This window comes from Podarcis bocagei (assembly GCF_964188305.1).
Source record: "Podarcis bocagei genome assembly, chromosome: W".
Lineage (NCBI taxonomy): Eukaryota > Metazoa > Chordata > Lepidosauria > Squamata > Lacertidae > Podarcis > Podarcis bocagei.
Genome location: NC_138131.1, coordinates 15,739,684 through 15,764,179, shown reverse-complemented (window position 1 = coordinate 15,764,179; position 24,496 = coordinate 15,739,684). Strand labels below are relative to the sequence as shown.

Below are 24,496 nucleotides of genomic sequence, written 5' to 3'. Positions count from 1 at the left end.
CGCTCTTATTCTCAAATTTCTCTCTTTTCTTTGTAATTCAAGCATAGACAAAGCCAACTCATGATCTTCTAACTTTTTATAGACTGGTGATATCTTTTCCTGGGTAACATCTGCAGTAGCCTTAGCTTCTTCTGCAATCTTTCAAGTTGTGGCTGATTCTTCTAGTAATTTTTCGATAGTCTGTGTGTTTGAATTCACCTTCTTCCCCAGTTCATTAATGCTTTTCGTATTCAAATCAAGTTTTGCTGAGACCTCTGCCAGTTGTTTACTAGATTCCGCACCTTGTTTTGTCAGAAATTCCAAAGACTCATTTATTTTGCAGAGAGCTTGTGCCACAGGGTCAGATGACATAATTATTGTTTTTGTCTGTCCAGCTGCAGCTGTTACTGTGCCTGAGACCGAAGCCCTTCGCTGGTGTGACGTTTTAATCTTATATTGTTTACCGGATCTAGTAGTTCTCTCATCTGCCATAACACTCTCATTCCCAGCCAAGGTCGTTCCCACGTCTGTAGATTGTTTTCAAGTGGAAGTTTCCAATGACTTAGCTATTGTAGTCCACTTTGCAACTGTTTCAACAGGATCCTCTGGGGGAGAGATCTCCAAAACTTTTGCAACAAACTGTCTCTTTAATAAAGTCCCCAACATCTCCAAAAGGGTCTACTATAACAGTTCCCAGGTTTGTTTCAAAAACTTAACAGTCCAGTAATTATGTATCTTTCACAAAGTCGAGTTAAATATCAATTCCAAAGAATTTCCTTTAACAAAGTGACAGTTCTCTATTCGGCTTCCCTATCCAGGCAGTCCGTTCCCAGGGCTTTGAAACAGCGGATAAAGTTTTTCCAATAGTTCCTTTTCATGCAGGTATCAAAAGTCCACCTTCCTCCCCCTCTGCTCCTGCATGCAAGAGGGGGGTTTCAATTCTAATGTCAAGTTTTGTTGTTGTTTAGTCGTTTAGTCGTGTCCGACTCTTCGTGACCCCATGGACCAGAGCACGCCAGGCACTTCTGTCCTCCACTGCCTCCCGCAGTTTGATCAAATTCATGCTGGCAGCTTCAAGAACACCATCCAACCATCTCATTCTCTGTCGTCCCCTTCTCCTTGTGCCCTCCATCTTTCCCAACATCAGGGTCTTTTCCAGGGAGTCTTCTCTTCTCATGAGGTGGCCAAAGTATTGGAGCCTCAGCTTCACGATCTGTCCTTCCAGTGAGCGCTCAGGGCTGATTTCCTTCAGAATGGAGAGGTTTGATCTTCTTGCAGTCCATGGGACTCTCAAGAGTCTCCTCCAGCACCATAATTCAAAAGCATCAATTCTTCGGCGATCAGCCTTCTTTATGGTCCAGCTCTCACTTCCATACATCACTATTGGGAAAACCATGGCTTTTACTATACGGACCTTTGTTGGCAAGGTGATGTCTCTGCTTTTTAAGATGTTGTCTAGGTTTGCCATCGCCTTTCTCCCAAGGAGCAGGCGTCTTTTAATTTCGTGACTGCTGTCACCATCTGCACTGATCATGGAGCCCAAGAAGGTAAAATCTCTCACTGCCTCCATTTCTTCCCCTTCTATTTGCCAGGAGGTGATGGGCCCAGTGGCCATGATCTTCGTTTTTTTGATGTTGAGCTTCAGACCTTATTTTGCGCTCTCCTCTTTCACCCTCATTAAAAGGTTCTTTAATTCCTCTTCACTTTCTGCCATCAAGGTTGTGTCATCTGCATATCTGAGGTTGTTGATATTTCTTCCGTCAATCTTCGTCAAGTTTACTCGTTATCCAAATAGTCCTTCTCAAATTACAGCTTTGCACTTTCTTTGCTTTGAACTTTCTGCAGTCCGGAAAGGCAGACTTCCTTATTTTATGCCTTTCCCATTTCCGGCCAAATCGTCTTTAAATTAACTTTAAATTCCAATAGATCTTTAAATCCTACTCACGGGTAGTTATTTTCAGTCCAAATTTCAGGAAGGAATCAGCGCTCTCTGACAATGGCGACGTGGCTTTGCTCCACGGGCTTGGGTGATGACTTTCAGCACCGCGCCACACACCCGCTGCCGTTCCGGAGCCTTTAAAAAGGCTCCTTCGCGGTTTGGGGGGGCGCAAAAGTGCCCGCCGAGTCTCCTTGCTCACAGGCTTCTGCGCCTGTGATTTTTGTGGGTCCCCGCTTCGCTGTAGCGGTCAGACCCAAACTCGCGGAGCAGACTCCCTCCGGAGCTCGGAGGGGAATCCGCCATTAATCGCTGGCGCTGGCCGGAAGTGTGCGCTCTCCTCTTTCACCCTCATTTAAAGGTTCTTTAATTCCTCCTCACTTTCTGCCATCAAGGTTGTGTCATCTGCATATCTGAGGTTGTTGATATTTCTTCCGGCGATCTTAATTCCGGCTTGGGATTCATCCAGCCCAGCCTTTCGCATGATGAATTCTGCATATAAGTTAAATAAGCAGGGAGACAATATACAGCCTTGCCGTACTCCTTTCCCAATTTTGAACCAGTCAGTTGTTCCATATCCAGTTCTAACTGTAGCTTCTGTTGGTTTCTATTTCCCTCACTGAGCAGCAAATGCATGTCACAAGACAATGTTTACATTCCACAGTTCAAGTTACTGTTGGATTCCCACGGGAAAGGGAGACTGGATGTGACGTACACTGGTTTCCTGTTTGCTTTGTTCTGTCGTTTCTTTGTTGAGAGAGAGTTGCTCTCTGCTCTCACAGAGGCAAAATGTACGTTTGTGTGTTCTCGGTATAGTTGAGAAATAAAATTATCATGTAGCACGATACCTACTTATCCTTTCGTCTGCGGAACTACACTCTGCTGTATCAGCTCCAGATGGGCCGGAGCTAATCAAACTAACAGCTTCTTCCCCCACATAGAGATTTCTCAAGAGATAGATGAGGTGATCACGCACTCCCATTTCTTTAAGAACTTGCCATAGTTTGCTGTGGTCAACACAGTCAAAGGCTTTTGCATAGTCAATGAAACAGAAGTAGATGTCTTTCTGGAACTCTCTAGCTTTCTCCATAATCAAGCACATGTTTGAAATTTAGTCTCTGGTTCCTCTGCCCCTTCGAAATCCAGCTTGCACTTCTGGGAGTTCTCGGTCCACATACTGCTTAAGCCTGCCTTGTAGAATTTTAAGCATAACCTTGCTAGCGTGTGAAATGAGTGCAATTGTGCGGTAGTTGGAGCATTCTTTGGCACTGCCCTTCTTTGGGATTGGGATGTAGACTCATCTTCTCCAATCCTCTGGCCACTGCTGAGTTTTCCAAATTTGCTGGCATATTGAGTGTAGCACCTTAATAGCATCATCTTTTAAAATTTTAAATAGTTCAGCTGGAATATCATCGCTTCCACTGGCCTTGTTATTTGCAGTGCTTTCTAAGGCCCATTTGACTTCACTCTCCAGGATGTCTGGCTCAAGGTCAGCAACCACACTACCTGGGGTGTACGAGACATCCATATCTTTCTGGTATAATTCCTCTGTGTATTCTTGCCACCTCTTCTTGATGTCTTCTGCTTCTGTTAGGTCCTTTCCACTTTTGTCTCTTATTATGGTAATCTTTGTACGAAATGTTCCTTTCATATCTCCAATTTTCTTGAACAGATCTCTGGTTTTTCCCATTCTATTGTTTTCCTCTATTTCTTTGCATTGCTCGTTTAAGAAGGCCTTCTTGTCTCTCCTTGCTATTTTTTTGGAAATCTGCATTCAATTTCCTGTATCTTTCACTATCTCCCTCGCATTTTGCTTGCCTTCTCTCCCCCGCTATTTGTAAGGCCTCGTTGGACAGCCACTTTGCTTTCTTGCATTTCCTTTTCATTGGGATGGTTTTAGTTGCTGCCTCCTGTATAATGTTACGAGCCTCCATCCATAGTTCTTCAGGCACTCTGTCCACCAAATCTAAATCCTTAAACCTGTTCCTCACTTCCACTGTGTATTCATAAGGGATTTGACTTAGATTGTATCTTACCGGCCCAGTGGTTTTTCCTACTTTCTTCAGTTTAAGCTTGAATTTTGCTATAAGAAGCTGATGATCTGAGCCACAGTCAGCTCCAGGTCTTGTTTTTGCTGACTGTATAGAGCTTCTCCATCTTTGGCTGCAGAGAATGTCAGGGAGAGGCAAACGGGGAAAGATTTAAGGGGAGAAGCCAGCACTTATAGAGAGCCGAAAGAGATCATTAGCAGTCTGTCGTCTGACAGCGAGCCAGAGGCAGGGAGGGAGGAGGATGAGCCTAGAACCAGTCATTCTGTAAACAGAGGGACTCAGGTGCGTGGTTTCTGCAGACTTGCATGTTGGGTAAAAAAAAGGAAAAAGAAAGCAGACGCGGCAACTGTGCCAGAAGGGTCGGACGTGATTTGAAACACAGGAGATGTACTTTTGAACTTTGTCAATAAATCAAATAGATTGGAACTGGCTGTGAGCCCAGAGTTTTATCTATGCCGGCTTGACAGCATAAAGCCTATGACAGCTTGCCGCGTCTCAAATTGCTGCTGGAAAGCTGGTGAAATAAGGAATAAGCCTCAGAATGGAAAAGGAGGTGTTGGAGCAGAAAAAGCGAAATGTCGCTCTGAAACAAAGATCGGCCGACCTGCAGAGCCATCTGGAGGAAGCCAGGGCTGCTCAGAGAGGAACCCCAGGTGGGCTATTGGCAGATGGGGGCAAGCCAGTGTGGGTGGAATGGTTCCATGGGGATCCAGAAAGTTACTTGGATTTCAAGACCAAGATGCGATATTTTTTAGAGCTTGAATCAGCCAAGTTTGGGAACGATGCCCAGAGAGTTGCTCACATCATTAGACACCTGGCGGGAGAGGCTAGAAGCTGGATCAGGCCATTAATAGCCTCGGGGAATGAAGCCCTCAGAAATGAGGCCAAATTTTGGCAAGCTATGGACTTTATCTATGCAGATCAAAGTTTAATTGACAAAACGCAGGAGGAGCTGCTGGCTTTGAAACAAGGCAAATCCACGGTACGCAGTTACTGGTCAGAATTTGCTATGCTCGTGCAGAAACTGGGTTGGGATTTAGAGACTGAACCTGTACAAGCGTTGTTTAAAAATGGACTTAACCCAGAAATTAAGGACGAGCTTGCAAGGGGGCCACGACATAAAAATATGGATGAATTAACAAAGGCTGCTCTTGGGGTGGGTTTGAGACAAGAAGCCAGATGGCGGGAAAGGAAGCAAGGCAGAGAGCGGAGTTTCCATGGTGACCGCATTCTTGAGATGCCTGCAGCTGCCTCAGAACGTCAACAAGAGCCGGAGCCCATGGAAATAGGCACAGCCCAGGCGCGGGAGAGTTTGAAAGCCCAACGGTCTGGCGGGAAGGAGAAAAAAGACTGGCAAGCGGCAAAAAGATGTTTTGTGTGTCAGAAAACAGGGCACTTTGCCAGAGTGTGTCCAGAGCATTGTAACTGGCAGGGAATGGTGGGGGCCACCCAGCAGGCAGAGGCATAGGAGCTCCAGCCTTCGGGAAACGAAGAAGCCTGGCTGGTGGTGAACCGGGGCAACAGCCAGGTGGGAGCAACACAGAAAGTCCTCGGCTTGGGCACCCCAAAGCAAGCATAATGTTGAAGGTGGTCCTAGAACTCCCAAATGGACAGACGGTGGAGGAGTTGGCGCTCGTTGATTCTGGTGCGTCAGCGTCCTTTTTTAGCAAGGAGTTTGCTGCGCAGCACCAACTAAACCTGAGGCCTCTGGATTTTCCGCTGCAAGTGACCACAATTGATGGAAGAGAACTGCTGGGAGGTGAAGTGACGCATCGAACACCTCCAATTCAAATGCGTGTGACTACCCACTCAGAGGTCATCGCCTTTCACGTGGCCACACTGGCGGGTCCGCCTATGATATTGGACATGAGCTGGTTGGCGTTGCACGATCCGGTGGTTTCCTGGCACCAACGGTCCCTGACGTTCGGTTCGACGCACTGCATGGGGAACTGCCTGGCTCAAGGGCTACCTCGACAAAGTGAGGGCAGGAGGGCAGCAGCATGCAGAGCGGGGACGAGCGAGATTCCGTCGTGTTACAGGGATCTACAGGAGGTGTTCAGCGAGAAAGAGGTGGATGCATTGCCGCCATATCGACCATATGACTGTCAGATCAACCTGGCCCCGGGGGCCACGTTGCCGGTGGGGAAAACCTATTCCATGTCGGAGGGAGAGCTCAAGGACCTAAAGGAGTTTATTGAGGAAAAACCTAAGAAGGGGGTTCATCCGGGAGTCCAAGGCGGCAGGGGGGAGCCCAGGGTTCTTCGTGGGCAAGAAGTCGACTAAAGAACGGAGACTTGTGGTGGACTTTAGAACCCTGAACAGCCTGACGGAACCGGTGGCTTTCCCAATGCCGAGGATCGACGACGTTTTGGCACGGGTGCGGAAGGGGAAGATTTTCACCAAACTGGACCTCCGGGGGGCTTACACTCTCCTGTGTGGGTGTCTGAGGGCCCTGCTCCTTCCTGCCACTCACCATCTGGCCCGGGGCGGGGCCTGAAGGACTCACAGGGACTGCTGCGTCTGCTGCCCAGGAGGACTCTCCTGTGTGGGTGTCTGAGGGCCCTGCTCCTTCCTGCCACTCACCATCTGGCCCGGGGCAGGGCCTGAAAGGACTCACAGGGACTGCTGCACTCTGCTGCCCAGGAGGACTCTCCTGTGTGGGTGTCTGAGGGCCCTGCTCCTTCCTGCCACTCACCACCTGGCCCGGGGCAGGGCCTGAAAGGACTCACAGGGACTGCTGCGTTCTGCTGCCCAGGAGGACTCTCCTGTCTTAAGAGGCCTCATGAGGCACCAGGACACCACTGCTGCTGCTGCACCGTGGGGGTTGAGGAAGGCTGCTCCCTCCTGTAGGCACACTCCTCCAGGCCTAGGGGGCGGGGCCCACACTCGCCACCGCTACTGTTTTAAGGACACTGGTGTTGCCGCGGCAAATGTTTAAAATGTTTTTATATATTTTAAAATGTTTTATAGGGGTTTTTACTTTTTACTTTGTTGTACCACCGTGAACGGTGGTTTTTATTGATGTATTTCTATTTTGTTCCGTTTTATTTTGGTTTGGGGTTAGCTATTGAGTGGGGTGGGGATTTGTTGTGTTGGTACAATTGTTTTTGATTTGATTTGTTTTCTATTCTGTAAATGGAGGTTGGTTTGAGGCTTGGGATTGCTACCATAGTGGGGCGAGGGAGGTACGGCGGTGGGGGCAGATGTCATAGGCGAAGGGGATCGAGATATGGATATGCTCGTACCCCTTCCAATCTGCGCCCCATCCCGAGGGACGAAGGTAGGGTGAGCAAGGATTACTCACCTCCGTCACTGGTGTTGTGCAATGCCAGGTCTATAGGCAAAAAAACCGCCACCCTGCGAGACTTCTTCACCTCGCAGGGGGTTGACCTGGCTTGTGTGACGGAGACCTGGGTGCGCGAAGGGGAAACTGTTACCTTACGAGAGATGGCGCCCCCGGGTTTCTCCGTCCTCCACCAGTCGTGGACTGTGGGCCGGGGGGGAGGGGTGGCATTATTAATCTGAGAAGACTGTTCTTTCAGGGCTCTACCATCTCCATCGATCCCCGGCATTGAATGTGTTGGCCTAGTGTGGGGCTCCGAGGATAGCTTGGCTGTCTGGCTGGTGTACCGGCCACCTAGCACACCAGCAGCCACCCTGTCAGGCCTCTTGGAGGCGGTGGCCGGCTGGGCCTTGGAGTTCCCCAACCTATTGGTACTGGGGGACTTCAACATCCATGCTGATGCCACTCCCTCCTCACAGGCTCTGGACCTGGTGTCTTCCATGGCGACACTAGGGCTCTCCCAGTTTGTTTCGGACCCCACACATCAAGCAGGCCACACGCTGGATTTGATCTTTGGCGCCGGTATAGATGTGATCATGTCTCCCTCGATGAAGGTGCCATGGTCTGATCACTACGCACTGAAAGCCAGGATTGATTTTCCACCCCCACCCTGCTTAGGTGGCGAGCCAATTTGGGCTCGCCCGCGGAGGCTGATGGACCCTGATAGATTCCGTCAGGCCTTGCGGGACCTTGCTCCCCCTGGCGACTCATTGACTGAGCTTGTTGAGGGCTGGAATATCCAGCTCCTGGCAGCCATCGATGAGATCGCACCTAGGCGCCCTCTGCGACCCCGCAGAAACCGGGCTCCCTGGTTTACCGAGGAGCTTCGGAAAATGAAGCGGGACCTCAGATGGCTAGAGAGAGTATGGCGGGGTGCCCGTGACGGAGCTTCAAGAACATCTTATAGGGTTTTTATGAAAACCTACTAGATGGCAGTGAAGGCCGCTAAGAAGTCCTACTTCTCGGCCTCCATTGCCTCCGCTAGCTCTCGCCCGGCGCAATTATTTAGTATAATTAGGTCTTTAACGTCCCTCGAAGGACAGCCAAATTTAAATAACAATTCAACACACAGCTGCGAGGCATTTGCGAGCTCTTTTGCGGAGAAGGTCCTGTTGCTCCGCCATGACCTCCCTGCCAATTTGGATACAATGAAGGAACTGGAGGCCCCTCGACTGTCCTCGGGTCCAGTATTGGACCACTTTGACCGGATATCCCCAGCCGATGTGGACAGACTCCTCCAAGCTGGAAAGCCCACCACTTGTCCTCTTGACCCGTGCCCGTCCTGGCTGATTAGAGCGTGTCCAGACGAGGTGCGGGCCCCCCTGGGTGATATCATCAATTTGTCCCTTGGCACTGGGATATTCCTAGGGGAACTGAAGGAGGCAGTGGTGCGTCCGCTCTTAAAGAAAACATCATTAGATCCTTTAGATCTATCCAATTACCGCCCGGTTTCAAATCTACCATTCCTGGGTAAGGTGATTGAGAGAGTGGTTGCTGAACAGCTTGGTAGGTTTCTGGATGAAACATCTGCTCTCGACCCATTCCAGTCCGGCTTCCGCGCTGGTCATGGGACTGAGACGGCTCTGGTCGCCCTAACAGATGATCTCCGCAGGCAGCTGGATCGAGGCGGGTCGGGGCTGCTGATTCTTCTAGACCTGTCAGCAGCCTTCGACATGGTCGATCACGAACTCCTGGACCACCGCCTTGCCGACGTGGGGATCCAGGGCACAGTCCTTCAATGGCTGCGCTCGTTTCTCTCCGGTCGGGGACAGAGGGCGGCGCTTGGGGGGGAATTGTCATCGCGCCACTCCTTGGTGTGTGGAGTGCCTCAGGGTGCGATTCTCTCCCCGATGCTTTTTAACATCTTTATGCGCCCCCTCGCCCAGCTTGTCCGGAGTTTTGGGCTGGGTTGCCATCAGTATGCCGATGACACCCAACTCTATCTGTTGATGGATGGCCATCCTGACTCGGCCCCAGATACACTGACCAGATGTCTGGAAGCTGTGGCTGGATGGTTACGTGGGAGCCAGTTGAAGTTAAATCCTTCGAAGACAGAGGTCCTCTGGCTGGGACGGAGCGATATGGGATTGGAGAGGCAACTCCCATCTCTAGCGGGGGCGCAATTAGTGCCAGCATCATCCGTGAAGAGTTTGGGTGTAATCTTCGATACCTCCCTCTCTATGGAGGCGCAGATTACAGCTATAACAAAGGCGGCATTTTTTCATCTCCGCCAAGCTAAGCAGTTGGCTCCTTATCTCTCTCGCCCTGACCTAGCCACTGTGATCCATGCGACGGTCACCTCCAGACTGGATTATTGTAACTCGCTCTACGTGGGGCTGCCCTTGAGACTGACCCAGAAACTCCAGCGGGTGCAGAATGCCGCGGCGAGACTCCTTACGGGGTCTTCGCTGCGAGATCATATCCATCCGGTGCTGTACCAGCTGCACTGGCTCCTGGTGGAGTACAGGATCAGGTTTAAGGTGCTGGTTTTAACCTTTAAAGCCCTATACGGCCTAGGACCCTCGTACCTACGGGACCGCCTCTCCTGGTATGTCCCACAGAGAAATTTACGGTCTGCAAATAAAAACACCCTAAAGATCCCAGGCCTCAGAGAGGTTAGGCTGGCCTCAACTAGAGCCAGGGCCTTCTCGGCCGCGGCTCCAATCTGGTGGAACGCTCTGTCACAAGAGACTAGGGCCCTGCAGGACCTGACATCCTTCCGCAGGGCCTGCAAGACAGAGCTGTTCCACCAGGCCTTTTGTCAGGGCGCAGCCTGACCCCCTCCTCTGGCAATCTGCACAAAATTTTGCTTGATGGTTGCCATTAATTTGATTTTAATTTGATTTAATTAATTTTATAATGAATGTTTTAGAATGTTGAACTATTTTGATTGTTGTTAGCCGCCCTGAGCCCAGCTTCGGCTGGGGAGGGCGGGATATAAATAAAATTTATTATTATTATTATTATTATTATTATTATTATCCGAGTACGAGAGGGGGATGAGTGGAAGACCACCATGTTCATGGGGGCGTTTGAGTATTTAGTCATGCCCTTCGGTTTACAGTGTGGAAGTCACTGTTTCCAAGCCTTCATGCACCACGTACTAGGACCTTTGCTCTACAAGAACTGTGTTTGCTTTTTGGATGACTTGCTTGTGTACTCAGAAGACGAACAACAGCACGTGAAGGACGTACGTCAGGTACTGAGCAAACTCAAGGAGCACCGCTTGTGGGTCAAGCTGGAGAAATGTCAATTCCACGCAAAGGAAGTCAAATTCCTGGGGTACCGACTGTCGGACCAGGGGTTGGCCATGGATCCGGAGAAAGTGAAAGCGGTGGTGGAATGGGAGAGTCCCAAAACCAGGAAAGATGTTCAGCGTTTCCTGGGTTTCAGCAATTTCTACAGGAAATTCATAAAAAATTTCGCAGAATTGACGGCGCCCATAACGGACTGTTCCAGTGTCAAGAAGAGGTTTCAGTGGACGCAGGTGGCCCAAGAGGGGTTTGAGAAGCTTAAGAGGGCTTTCGCTTCGGAGGAGCAACTGATCCACGTCAACCCTGCTCAACCACTACGGGTGGAGACAGTTGCGTCGGATCGGACGATAGGGGCGGTGCTGCTGCAGCCAGATCGAAAGGCGGAGTGGCGACCGTGTGCCTTATTTTCGCGGAAGCTGAACAAATCGGAGCAGAACTACACTATCTATGATAAGGAATTGCTTTCGATCGTGGCTGCTTTCAAACAATGGAAGCACTTCCTGGTTGGGGCAAAGCACCAAATTTTGGTGTGCACTGACCACAAAAATTTGGAGTACTGGCGTACGGCGCGGATGTTGTGCCAGAAACAGATAAGATGGGCAGAGTTCTTTGCCAACTTCAACTTCAAGATCCAATATGTGCCGGGAGAGCAGAATGCAAGGGCGGATGCGCTCTTTCGGAAACCCGAGTATATGATGGGGGAAGGTCCTCCAGTGGCAAGACTGATGTTCCCTGAGAGCAAATGGATGTGCGGGGGGACGTTAGTCAAGGACGACGAACTGATGCAACTGCTCAGAGAAGATGTCTTTGCCAGACAAAAAATGGGGGAGTTAAGAGAAAAAGGGGGTGCCAAGGGGGGGTTTGAAGTGAAAGGGGGGCTACTGTACCATAAAGGGGCCTTGTATGTTCCAGGAGAAAACCTTCGGGGCAGAATTCTCAAGCAACTCCACGGCAGCTGCACAGCAGGGCATTTTGGACAGCATAATACCATGCTACTGGCCACACGGGAATTTTGGTGGCCAAGGGTGAGAGAGGATGTAAAGGAATATGTGCGAGGGTGCGACACATGCCAGAGGGCCAAAGGGGAAAGGGCGGCACCAGCGGGGTTGCTGGAACCGTTGCCCACACCAGGGAAGCCATGGGAGGTGGTGGGGTGGATTTTATCACTGATCTGCCCAGATGTAAGGGTAAGACCGCAGTCATGGTGGTGGTGGATCTCCTGACCAAAATGTGCCATTGACTTAAGGTTATATTATGAAGCTGCAGCCTTCTGCTGGATGAAAGATTGGATGTTGTTAGAGAACACTGATGTCCTAGATCTGGAAGGTTTTAATAATTCGTTAGGATGGCATGCATATTTGTGGTATGACAAGGTAAAAACACACAAAATGTTCAAAAACCATATTGTCAGAAAAGCAATATTCATGGTCTGGACAAAATATAAAGACTTATTAGAAAGTAAGACACCGAGGTGGTTATCACCAGTGGAGGCTAAGGCCCGGAAAAAACCCAATATGGAGGCCGGCTGGCCGAAATATGGGGAAATAGTAGAAAAAATTGGAGAAAACTGGAGGTTACAGAGCTATGAAAAACTAAAGAATAAGGTGCAAGATTGGTTTCATTATGCTCAAATTCAGGAGGTGTTTAAGTTGGATAAAAAACAGGATTCCAGGTGGAAAAATCGAAACTAGAGACAGAACTGTTAGAACCAAAGACTAAGTTATTATCAAGAATGTACAACTTGCTGCTTAAATGGAACACCCAGGATGAGATAGTTAAATCAGCCATGGTAAAATGGGCTCAAGATATTGGGTACAACATTATGTTTGAAGACTGGGAAAAGTTATGGACCACCAGTATGAAATTTACGGCATGTAATGCCTTGAAAGAAAACATTATGAAAATGATATACAGGTGGTACATGACCCCAGTCAAGCTTGCTAAGATATATCATTTGTCTGATAATAAATGTTGGAAATGTAAGGAGGCTGAAGGGACATTCTTTCACCTATGGTGGACTTGTCCAAAAGTGAAGGCCTTCTGGGAAATGATTTATAATGAGTTAAAAAAGGTGTTTAAGTACACCTTCCCTAAGAAACCAGAGGCCTTCCTCTTGGGCATTGTCGGCCAAAAGGTGGTAAAGAAGGACAGAACGTTTTTTATGTACGCAACTACAGCAGCAAGAATCCTTATCGCAAAATATTGGAAGACTCAAGATTTACCCACACTGGAAGAGTGGCAAACGCAACTGATGGACTATATGGAGCTGGCTGAGATGACTGCCAGGATCCGAGAGTTGGGAGAAGAAACAATCAAGGAGGATTGGAAAAAAATTAAGAACTATTTGCAAAAATTTTATAAGTTATATGAATTATAAGAATTCACATGATTTGGAAAGGTTAGCTCCAGCAATGAGAGCGGATGATATATGAAACTAAGTAATATTAAGGAAAGGGCTAATGTTTAAATGTTTAAAATAACATTATATTTGTCCTTAGAGTAAATTGATAATAAGTAATTTAAACTTAAAATGCAGTGATTTGAAAGTACAAAAGAAACGCATGAAACAAGGTTACAATTTGCTGATAATTTTATTGTCAAGAATGCATGGTGAGGGAGATATGGGGAAGTCCGGTAGAAGATTGAAAAAAGCTTGGAAATGATCCATTTTTCTTTTTCTTCTTTTCTTGTTGTTCTTGTTTCTTTGTATATCTGACTGTATATCTTTATCTGGAAAAAATACAATAAAAAATATTTTTTTAAAAATAAAAATGTGCCATTTCGTGCCCCGTTCGCACGCAGTGACGGCGGAAGAAACAGCCAAATTGTTTGTAGAGCATGTGTTTAGGTTGCATTGGGTACCTGCACGGGTGGTTTCGGACCGGGGGGCTCAATTTACCTCACGATTTTGGCGCAAACTCATGGGGCTGCTCCAGGTGGAAGTGAGCTTTACGACGGCTAGGCACCTCGAGACCAATGGGCAAGCGGAGAGGGCGAATGCTGTTTTACAGCAGTCTTTGCGGTGTTATGTAAGTCAGAAACAGAACGATTGGGTGGACAAACTAGCCCTGGCAGAGTTTGCTTACAATAACGCGGAGAATGTATCCACTGGGATGACTCCGTTCTTTGCCAATCATGGGCGTCATCCTAGGGCTTTCCCCAGGAGGGGGGAGGAGTCGTGGAGTGTTCCCGCTGCCAAACAGTTTGTGGAGGAGATGGAAGTGATCCACAGACAGCTGCAGTTGAATTTGGAAAGGGCTAAGGAGTTATACAAGAAGGAAGCCAACAAACATCGGGGGAGGTTATCAGGGTTGGGGACAAGGTGTGGTTGTCCACGCAAGGATTGCCTTGGAAAGGGGGCTGCAAGAAACTCAATCCCAGGAAGGTAGGGCCCTTTGAGGTTATCCAACAAATAAATCCGGTGGCGTTTAAGCTCAGGTTGCCAGAGAGTATGAGAATCCACCCGGTGTTCCACAGGTCACTGCTGTTCCCCTACAGGGAGGGGGGAAGGAGGCAGGGTAGTGGGGAAGGGGAAGGCCCACCACCCGAAATGGAGGAAAGGGAGCAGTGCAACGAGGTTACGGAAATACTGGACTCTCGTTGGAGAGGGGGGAATTTGGAATATTTGGTGGCTTGGGAAGGGGCCCTGACATCAGAGAATACCTGAGTCCCGGAAGACAGTATTTCCGACAAGGAACTGGTGGAGGAGTTCCACAGTTTTCCCCCTGACAAACCCAAAAGCAAGGGTAGGTCCTTTCAACAGGTGTTCAAAACAACAGATGACGAAGAGGAATTCGAAGGTTTCCCAGCATCGGACGAGGAGGAGGAAGAAGATGAAGGCGTAGACTGGGGAACACCAGGAATTGGGGGTTGGAGGGGGGTGTTCAAAGAGACGGATGAGGAAGAGGGTAGTTTTGCTGGCTTCTCCCCTACCACCCCAGAGGAAAGAGATATGGGTACAGTCGGGTCTCCTGAGCTGGAAGGGGCCTTTGAGGAGGGGGTGGATGTCAGGGAGAGGCAAACGGGGAAAGATTTAAGGGGAGAAACCAGCACTTATAGAAAGCCAAAAGAGATCATTAGCAGTCTGTCGTCTGACAGCGAGCCAGAGGCAGGGAGGGAGGAGGATGAGCCTGGAACCAGTCATTCTGTAAACAGAGGGAGTCAGGGGCGTGGTTTCCGCAGACTTGCATGTTGGGTAAAAAAACGGAAAAAGAAAGCAGACGCGGAAACTGTGCCGGAAGGGTCGGATGTGATTTGAAACACAGGAGATGTACTTTTGAACTTTGTCAATAAATCAAATAGATTGGAACTGGCCATGAGCCCAGAGTTTTATCTATGCCGGCTTGACAGCATAAAGCCTATGACAGAGAATATAATCAATCTGATTTCGATGCCGCCCATCTGGTGATGTCCATGTGTAGAGTCGTCTCTTGTGTTGTTGGAAAAGCGTGTTTGTGATGACCAGCTTGTTCTCTTGGCAGAACTCTATTAGCCTTTGCCCTGCTTCGTTTTGAACTCCAAGGCCAAACTTGCCAGTTGTTTCTTTTATCTCTTGACTCCCTACTTTAGCATTCCAATCCCCTATAATGAGAAGAACATCCTTCTTTGGTGTCATTTCTATAAGGTGTTGTAAGTCTTCATAGAATTGGTCAATTTCAGTTTCTTCAGCACCAGTGGTTGGTGCATAAACTTGGATTGCTGTGATGTTAAAAGGTCTGCCTTGGATTTGTATCGAGATCATTCTATCATTTTTGAGATTGCATCCCAGTACAGCTTTCGCCACTCTTTTGTTGACTATGAGGGCCACTCCATTTCTTTTACGGGATTCTTGCCCACAGTAGTAGATATGATGGTCATCCGAACTGAATTCGCCCATTCCCATCCATTTTAGTTCACTGATGCCCAGGATGTCAATATTTATTCTTGCCATCTCATTTTTGACCACATCCAACTTACCAAGGTTCATGGTTCTTACATTCCAGGTTCCTATGCAATATTTTTCTTTACAGCATTGGACTTTCCTTTCGCTTCCAGGAAAGGAAAGAACAAGAACATCTAGAGGATATCAAACCAACTGTTACCTTTTCTAGGAAGCTGTCTTCTCCCTGAGATCCGAGGAGGAAGGCAAGAGCAAAAGAAAAGTGGGGAAAAGACAACAAAGTGTGTTAATGGCACAGGCCCTGAGAAGAGAAAGAAACAGCCCATTGGCTGAACAGTATCTGGGCAGATGGCAGGGAAATGCACACGATTTAGTGGCCCTGCGAAAGGGCAGGTGGGAAGACAAGAACTTGGGATGACTCAGTCACCGCAAACAAAGGACATGAACAGCACACAGGAAGTGAATGCACAGCTACAGAAGCTGAAGCTGAATGCAGCAAAGGACCCGCAGCCCACACATTTCTGAGTGGAAGAGCAACTGTTTTTCAAGCAGGCAAACAGAGTGGGAAGGTTAGACATTCAGCAAATGAACCTGCCAGGTAAATCAACCCCTTTCCCTACCAGGTCAATAAGTTTGGTGACGGGAACTTCGTGAATCGGCTGCCTCATCCAGCACAAGGCTTCCAAGGAGGTCCTGAAGCAGCTTGATTGGCAGCTCCCACTGATGGTGAGGAAATAGTCCTTGCCACGGTCAAGGTGAAGGACAAAGATATCCTCAATCTTATCTTCTCCTGATTTGAGAAGCGTCACAGAGTCCTTGCTGACGTACACATCCAGGGAAATGTCCCCCGTCTCACCTAAAACGGGAGGAGGTCAGGTAGATACACTCTTTGGCACAGCCAAGTTTGCTTGTCTGTAAATTAAAAGTTAAGATAGTGAATAATTGAACAGAAGGACACACTAGGAGCCTGCTGGATCAGGCCAATGGCCCATGTAGTGCAGCATCCTGTTCTCACAGGTGTATGGGGGAAACCTTAACTTCAAGAATTAGGAAAAGAAGCTACTCAATTCCCACCCCCACCCCACTTTCCTCTCTATTCCTCCAAAGCAGCAGCTGCACAAAAGATGGTGACAGGATACTGGGGGGTAAGAGAAAGTGATCCTAACAAAAGAATATAAAAAGGGAAAGCACTTATTTGCCTCCTAAAGGATTTTTGCGCCCCCATGAAACTTTCTTTTTTAGTTTACATTTCACTGAGTTTTAAAAAGTTTGGCTAGTTCTATATGATCCCCAATATATTTTTGTGCCTCCACAACGTAAAAATAGGCTTTTTTTAAAAAAAAACAAAACGTTATTTTTTGACGGACTGCTCTCACTGGTTCCCTGCAATGCCAAAAGGTTTTTTGGGACCCTTCAGCATTTTTGGGCTTCAATTCATTTGTGTGTGTGTGTTTGTTTAAAGCTGGTCACACACTTTTACACTTTGGGCTCACCTGCTTTGATGTGTGGCCCTTGGAGGCTTGAGCATGGGGTAATGTAGCCCACAAATGTTAAGCCTCCCCTGCTCTACAAAACTCCCAAGGTTTGAGGGAGGAGGGTTGGGAAGAGGAGGAGAAAAGGGGGGATGAAAAGGAAACAAAAGCCTTCCCTAGATGACCCTTGGGGTCCCTTTCCAACTCTACAGTTCTATGATTCCAGAGAGAGACTCACTGGGCTCAAAGTATCCCTCACAGGGCTCAGCGCAAAGCCATGGCTTACAATACTGGCTGTCACTGAGCTTGGGGATAAAGGAGAAATGGAGGGTGACCTGCCCATTGTTTGTGATCTGGAACCTCTCCTTCTGCAGCTGCCGGAACTTCACATTCTCAAACGAAAACTGCAGAGCAAAATGGGGGGGGGGGAGAGAGAGAGTGCTTGCCTTCAGCAGATGGTAAGGAAACGTGCTCCAGGGGGAACTTTGTCCTTGGCCCCGGGCTCTCATTTAGGGGGCTGCACATGCAACAGGTCCAAACGCCACCTCACAGTGGCCACATTTGTTCTTGAGTGTCCATGTGGGGCTCTCCAGATATTGCTGCACTTGCTGTGGGATGTGAAACACAAGAGCAGTCAAGTACAACATTCCTAGAGTGAACATGTTTAGACATGGGGAGGGATGTTTGTCCAGTCAGCAGGTAAACTTCCTGTTTCCCTCTGGGCTGGGACAGATTTCCTCTACATGTGACTAGAGGTGGGTGTGGCCTCACCTGTGCAGGCAATGATAAAAGCACAGGGCAGGGCAGCCATCTCTCTCTTCCTTCTTTCTTTCACCACATGCATCGAAGAAGCAACATCTACTGAGTCAAAGAAGCCCTCTTGGCTCCCAGCCAAGAGAGGACAAAGGGACTGTCTTCTTAAGAGATAGATTCCAAGTATATGTTACTTCATTAAGCTAAGTCTGCCTTCTGGGATCTGATTGTGAACAGAATGTGAGTAAACTCTTTTTATACTTTTGTAAAAGACTGTGTCGTCTCTTCTATTTTATGAGGGAATATGGGGAAATTACCAGAATAGTTATTACAGAGGCTTTAGCGAGCCTGAGCAAACGCTGCCGTTGCAAACTTAAAATAAAGGGGAATGTTTTACTCTGCTGAAATTGGGGAACTTGTTAACACAAGTTAGATAAGGATATAATCAGACAATATATCCTCTCCTCATCCCTGAACGTTCCCACACTTGCAACTTCCCATTGCCACTGGCCATGTTGGCTGGGGATGATGGGAGTTGTAGTCCAGCATCTGGAGGGCACCACGCTGGCTACCCCTGGAGTATTTGCCTGCGAGGAAGAGGAAGAGGCTGCCACTCAGTGGAAGGGCATCTGCCTTGCATGCAAAGGTCCTAGGTTCTATCCCCAGCATCTCCAGGTAGGGCTGGGAGAGATCCCCCGGAAATCCTGGGGAACCACTCGGAGACAGTATAAACAAGACTGAGCTAGATGGGCCAAGGGCCTGACATGCTATAAAGCAGGCTTCTTTCCCCCCTGGTCTTTTTGCAGCAAACCCTCTTTAAGGGGCTGGAGAGGATCCTATTCGTCTTTACCTCCCTCCAGGGAGGGAAGGAATTCATTCTCCATCCTGTCCATCAACTGAACAATATCCTCAAACACTTTCCGGTACCGTCGGTCATCCACAACCTTCACCTATGGGGGGGGGGCAGAGCACATTTGTTGGGGCTATGGACTAAAGGGGGGGCATGAGTTAAGAGCAGAAAGGCCTGATGCACCCCCCTGTTCCCAGCCCTGAAAGAGAAGAAGAAGAAGAAGAGTTTGGATTTGATATCCCGCCTTTCACTCCCTTTAAGGAGTCTCAAAGCGGCTAACATTCTCCTTTCCCTTCCTCCCCCACAACAAACACTCTGTGAGGTGAGTGGGGCTGAGAGACTTCACAGAAGTGTGACTGGCCCAAGGTCACCCAGCAGCTGCATGTGGAGGAGCGGAGACACGAACCCGGTTTCCCAGATTACATGACTACCGCTCTTAACCACTACACCACACCACTGTAACTCTGAGAGCTTCCCCAGGATGGCAGCGGCTGTGACTTCCAGAGCCAATGGGCTGAAGCCAAATGCTCCAAGCTAAGTACCACAGAAGCTCCATTGCATGAATGGAGCCAACGGTTAAGGTATACAGTTCAGCCCATGTGGTCTGCCATGCCTGCAGGAGCAGCGTGTACTCAGAAGAGTGGAGAATGGAAGCCTAGGGATTTAACAGAGCCAAAACCTGCCCACTCCTTGCACCAGAAGTCATTTGCCAAGGAGGAGCTCTGTGGAAATGGGCCTGGCTGTTGGTCAGGGCCTGCCCAGATTCGAGGAGGTGCTACATAGCAGGCAGCTAAAAACCCTGAATAGACGATAGCCCTGGCCAGGGCAGGTGTTACCCCTGTGAGGAAGAGGGAGCTGACGGGCTTGTGGTCGCTCCTTTTCAATTCCATGTGGCTTCGGTAGCTGAGCTGATTCATGCTGCCTCCTCTCCAGAGGATTGGATCACACCATGCTGGCACATGGCACTTCCCACTGCAAGGAGGCAGGAGAGACACCAGGACTGTTCGACTGGCTGAGGCAACACACAAGGCTCACACAGTCAAACTTTGGCTCCACACACGGCCTGTGATCTTGACCACGGTCAACAGCTGGAGATGTGTGCAGGCATTTTGCCTCATGGAGAGAGTTGTTAGGAAATAAAAAGCTGCCTTCTACCAGGTCAGAATGAATTTCTGACCTACCCTAGTTTTGATTCCTACATTGCAGGGGGTGGGACTAGATGACCCTCATGATCCCTTCCAACCCCACAAATAATTAATTAAGTCTACTCTGGCTGGCAGCAGCTCTCTGTGGCCCAATCCTTTTTCAGGTGGAGGTGCCTTTCAACTTGAGACTCTGCATACAAAGCATATGGCACACCACCAAATTATGATCCTTCCCAAAAGCAATGGGCCCTGTTATTCTTTTTTTATATATAAAAAAAAGATATTTATTGAAATTTTGCAGACAATAAAAGGTTACAAAATTAAAAATAAGAAATAAAAAAGAATAACAATAATAAAAGAAAAAGAGATACAAAAATACAAAGACAAAATACATAGAAAGTAAAAAAAAAGTTAAAAAGAAATCAATATTTCCATGTCTTATATTTCATTTACTTGTTTCCTGACCTCCTCACACACCCCTTTTTTGTATTCCAGTTCACATGGTTAATTCAGCAAATCCTTACCCTCTATCATTTATCTTTACTCAATATATTAACCTATTATAACTATATATTTTCAACCATTGTCAATCCGTATTTACATATTCTTGTTAATCTTTTTACCAATACCACTTATTTTCAATCCAACATCCCTTTAACATTCATTGATTTTACAGTATTTCTGCAAGTAGTCTTTAAATTTCTTCCAGTCTTCTTCCACCACCTCTTCTCCCTGATCTCGGATTCTGCCAGTCATTTCTGCCAGTTCCATGTAGTCCATCACCTTCATCTGCCATTCTTCCAGTGTGGGTAAATCTTGTGTCTTCCAATACTTTGCAATCAATATTCTTGCTGCTGTTGTTGCATACATAAAAAAAGTTCTGTCCTTCTTTGGCACCAATTGGCCGACCATGCCCAAGAGGAAGGCCTCTGGTTTCTTCAGGAAGGTATATTTAAATACCTTTTTCATTTCATTATAGATCATCTCCCAGAAAGCCTTAATCTTTGGGCACGTCCACCAAAGGTGAAAGAATGTACCTTCAGTTTCTTTACATTTCCAACATTTATTATCGGGCAAATGATAGATTTTTGCAAGCTTGACTGGTGTCATGTACCACCTATATATCATTTTCATAATATTCTCTCTTAAGGCATTACATGCCGTAAATTTCATACCAGTGTTCCACAACTGTTCCCAGTCAGCAAACATAATGTTATGCCCAACATCTTGTGCCCATTTAATCATAGCAGATTTAACCGTTTCATCCTGAGTGTTCCATTTTAACAGCAAGTTATACATTCTTGAAAGTATATTAGTTTTGGGATCTAACAATTCTGTTTCCAACTTTGATTTTTCCACCTGGAAGCCATTTTTTTAATCCAAATTATATACCTCTCTTATTTGGTAATAATGAAGCCAATCTCGCACTCTATCTTTTAGTTTCTCAAAGCTCTGCAATTTCAATTTGTCTCCTTCTTGCTCCAAAATCTCCCAATATTTTGGCCATTTGGCCTCCATATTGGGCCTTTTCTGGGCCTTTGCCTCCATTGGTGACAACCACCTTGGGGTTTTATTTTCAAGTCTTTATACCTTGTCCAGACATTAAACAGTGCTTTCCTGACAATATGGTTTTTAAATGCTTTATGCGCTTCAACCTTGCCGTACCACAAGTATGCATGCCACCCAAAAACATTATTGAAGCCTTCTAAGTCCAAAATGTCTGTGTTCTCAAGAAGCAGAAAGCTGCTGATTCATAATAGAGTTTAAGGTCTGGCAGGGCAAACCCCCCTCTTTCTTTTGCATCAGTTAGTATTTTAAATTTTATTCTGGGCTTCTTGCCCTGCCAGACGAATCTAGAAATGTCTCTCTGCCACTTCTTGAAACAGTCCATCTTGTCTAAAATTTGTAATGATTGGAACAGAAACAACATTCTTGGCAATACATTCATCTTTATAACAGCAATTCGACCCAACAAGGAAAGCTTCAGATTTGACCATATTTCTAAATCCTTTTTGACCTCCGACCAACATTTTTCATAATTGTCTTTAAATAAGTTCCCATTTTTAGCTGTCATATTAATCCCCAAGTATTTCACCTTCTTAACCACTGTTAAACCTGTCTCATTCTGAAATCTCTCTTTCTCAGTCGTTGTTAAATTTTTCTCAAGGACTTTAGTTTTTAACTTATTCAACTTAAATCCTGCCACATGACCAAACTCTTGAATCAGTTCTAATACTCTTTTAGTACTAGATTCTGGCTCCTGTAATGTCAATACTAAGTCATCTGCAAAGGCTTTCAGTTTGTATTGTTTAGCTCCGACCATTATACCTTTAATCAAATGGTCCCTTCTAATCATATTTAGCAGAATCTCCGGGACCGAAATAAAAAGTAATGGGGAAATTGGGCAGCCTTGTCATGTCCCTTTCTCTATCTTAAATTCCTCTGTCACCACATTGTTAACTATTAGTTTAGCCTTTTGTTCTGAATAAATTGCACTTATACCATTTTCAAACTCTTGACCGACCCCCATCCCCTGAAGATTTTTCTTCATAAAGCTCCAAGAAATATTATCAAAGGCTTTCTCGGCGTCCACAAAGATTAAAACTGCTTTAGTGTTAATGTCCTCTTGCAACTTCTCCACAATGTTAATTATATTCCTTGTGTTGTCAGACAAGTGTCTGCCTGGGAGAAAGCCAGCTTGGTCCTTGTGTATCTCTTCCCCTAGTACTTTTTTTAGCCTTTTAGCCAAAATGTCAGCAAATATTTTGTAATCCACATTTAACAGGGATATGGGTCGGTAGTTCTTAAGTTGTGTCTTTTCAGACACAGTTTTCGGTATAAGTGTAATATATGCTTCTTTCCATGGGCCCTGTTATTCTTGTTCAGACACTATTTTTTCAGTGATCCAAGCTTCAAGAAATGTAAAAATACCCTTTCTGGCACCTGAAATGCTGCCCAAAGGAGCCTGCCGTTTTCCGGCTTCGTCACTACATGTTCCGCCTGTCCTTTTGATTTCCCCAGTACCACAGCAAGAGAAATTAAACTAGCAGGCCTAGGTGGCTTCTGACAGTTGTCAAGAACCACAAGAATATGCCAAATCATGGATGGTGAGGCTCAGTGGCTACTAGCCATAATGGCCACAGAACATACTCCACCAAGAGAAGCAGTATGGCTTGGAGGAGGGGAGCGTGCTGTTGCACTCAGGTCCTGTTTGTGGGCTCCCCAAGAGGCATCTCATTGGCCAATGTAAGGACAGGATGCTGGGCCAGATGGACCAATGGCCTGATCCAGCAGGGCTGCTCTCATGTTCTTATGCCCTGGCAGACTCATTTTGAGAGAGCACCAAGTCTAATTCCCAGACTTCCTTGACACAAACAGGATTCTCATTCAGCCTGCTGCACCTTTCAAGGAACTGCAACATCGGTTATACACACCATGAAACAGAGGATGCTGGTTATCAGGACAAATGTGGGGGAAAGGCTGCTTGTGGGAAAGGAGCCAAAACAGAGACTTTGAGCAGGGGTGGGTTGAGGAAGACAACATATCACAGCCTTGCATTTCACAACTCGCCTAGCAGCCTTTGGCAACCTGGAATTCCATGCAAGCAAAGTGAGCAGGCGAAGGAGAGCTGGATCTCTCTCTCCCTCCTTTGCTTGGTGTCCATTCTGGCTGCAGAGGAAAGGAAGTCCATCCAGCCCTCAACTCTATCCCTCCTCCACCAGCTTGCTTAGCAGAAAGCCATTTTTAAAATATATATTTTTTACTAGCCTGCTCAAGAGGATGGAAAGGCAGGACACTACTAGCATCTCAGCAGACTAGGAAAAACAAACAAGCCTTGCAGAAGAATGATTTAGAGGACTTACTTACAAAGGCTTAACTATCAAGCAGGCGCTTACCTGGAGTCCCAGCGATCTGTTTTAGAGTCGAATTTGTACGTCGGGATGACCTTGATCTCTCCCTTTGTGAAATCAGCAAAAGCTGTCTTTTGGGTACGCTGAATGTTTAGCTAAAGCCAAAAAGAAATCGCTTATCAGCAGAGAAGCAAAAGACCCCCTGTTGCCTGACAATGGAGTCTATTAACAGCCACTATTGTGCTGGAAGACCAAGGGGAAGTACTAGTAGGTTAAAGGTTAAAGGTAAAGGGACCCCTGACCATTAGGTCCAGTCGTGACCGACTCTGGGGTTGTGGCGCTCATCTCGCTTTATTGGCCGAGGGAGCCGGCGTACAGCTTCCGGGTCATGTGGCCAGCATGACTAAGCCACTTCTGGCGAACCAGAGCAGCACACAGAAACGGCGTTTACCTTCCCGCCGGAGCAGTACCTATTTATCTATTTGCACTTTGACATGCTTTCGAACTGCTACGTTGGCAGGAGCAGGGACTGAGCAAGGGGAGCTCACTCCGTCGCAGGGATTCGAACCGCCGACCTTCTGATCGGCAAGCCCTAGGCTCTGCGGTTTAACCCACAGTGCCACCCGCATCCCTACTAGTAGGTTAGCCAAGTGCAAAAAAAGGGGGTATACCTGCTGAAATCCTATCTTATACACAATTATTAAAGGTACAGGATGCTTGTGCATTTTTGCCCCATGTCATCTTAAATTACTTTGCTTCATCACACGACAGGAAAATCCTCTAACTCAGGAGCAGCAGACACGTGGCCCTCACAATGCTGCAGAACTACAATTCCCATCATCCCTGATTACTGGCCATGATGGCTGGAGCCAACAGGAACTGCAGCTCAATAACATCTGGCAGACCACAGTTTAGCCATACCTACAATATGCAATGTTATATTGTCAGGGGCTCAGGAGCAGAGGTACAGGGGAGAAAGGAAA

The 24,496-nt window shown here is 47.2% G+C and overlaps 1 protein-coding gene across 1 annotated transcript in view; it reads right to left on the bottom strand.

Moving 5' to 3' along the window:
- Window positions 1-24,142, bottom strand: part of LOC308578047 (inositol polyphosphate 5-phosphatase OCRL-like) — a gene marked incomplete at its 5' end in the record, with an annotated part of 87,119 nt that extends 62,977 nt beyond the window's left edge. The window contains 7 exon segments of the mRNA XM_081178333.1: window positions 15,645-15,668; window positions 16,063-16,298; window positions 17,153-17,318; window positions 18,507-18,617; window positions 19,354-19,489; window positions 23,559-23,668; window positions 24,137-24,142. Coding sequence (XP_081034459.1) covers window positions 15,645-15,668; window positions 16,063-16,298; window positions 17,153-17,318; window positions 18,507-18,617; window positions 19,354-19,489; window positions 23,559-23,668; window positions 24,137-24,142 — 789 coding nt within the window.
- Between the last annotated feature and the right edge of the window lie 354 nt (window positions 24,143-24,496).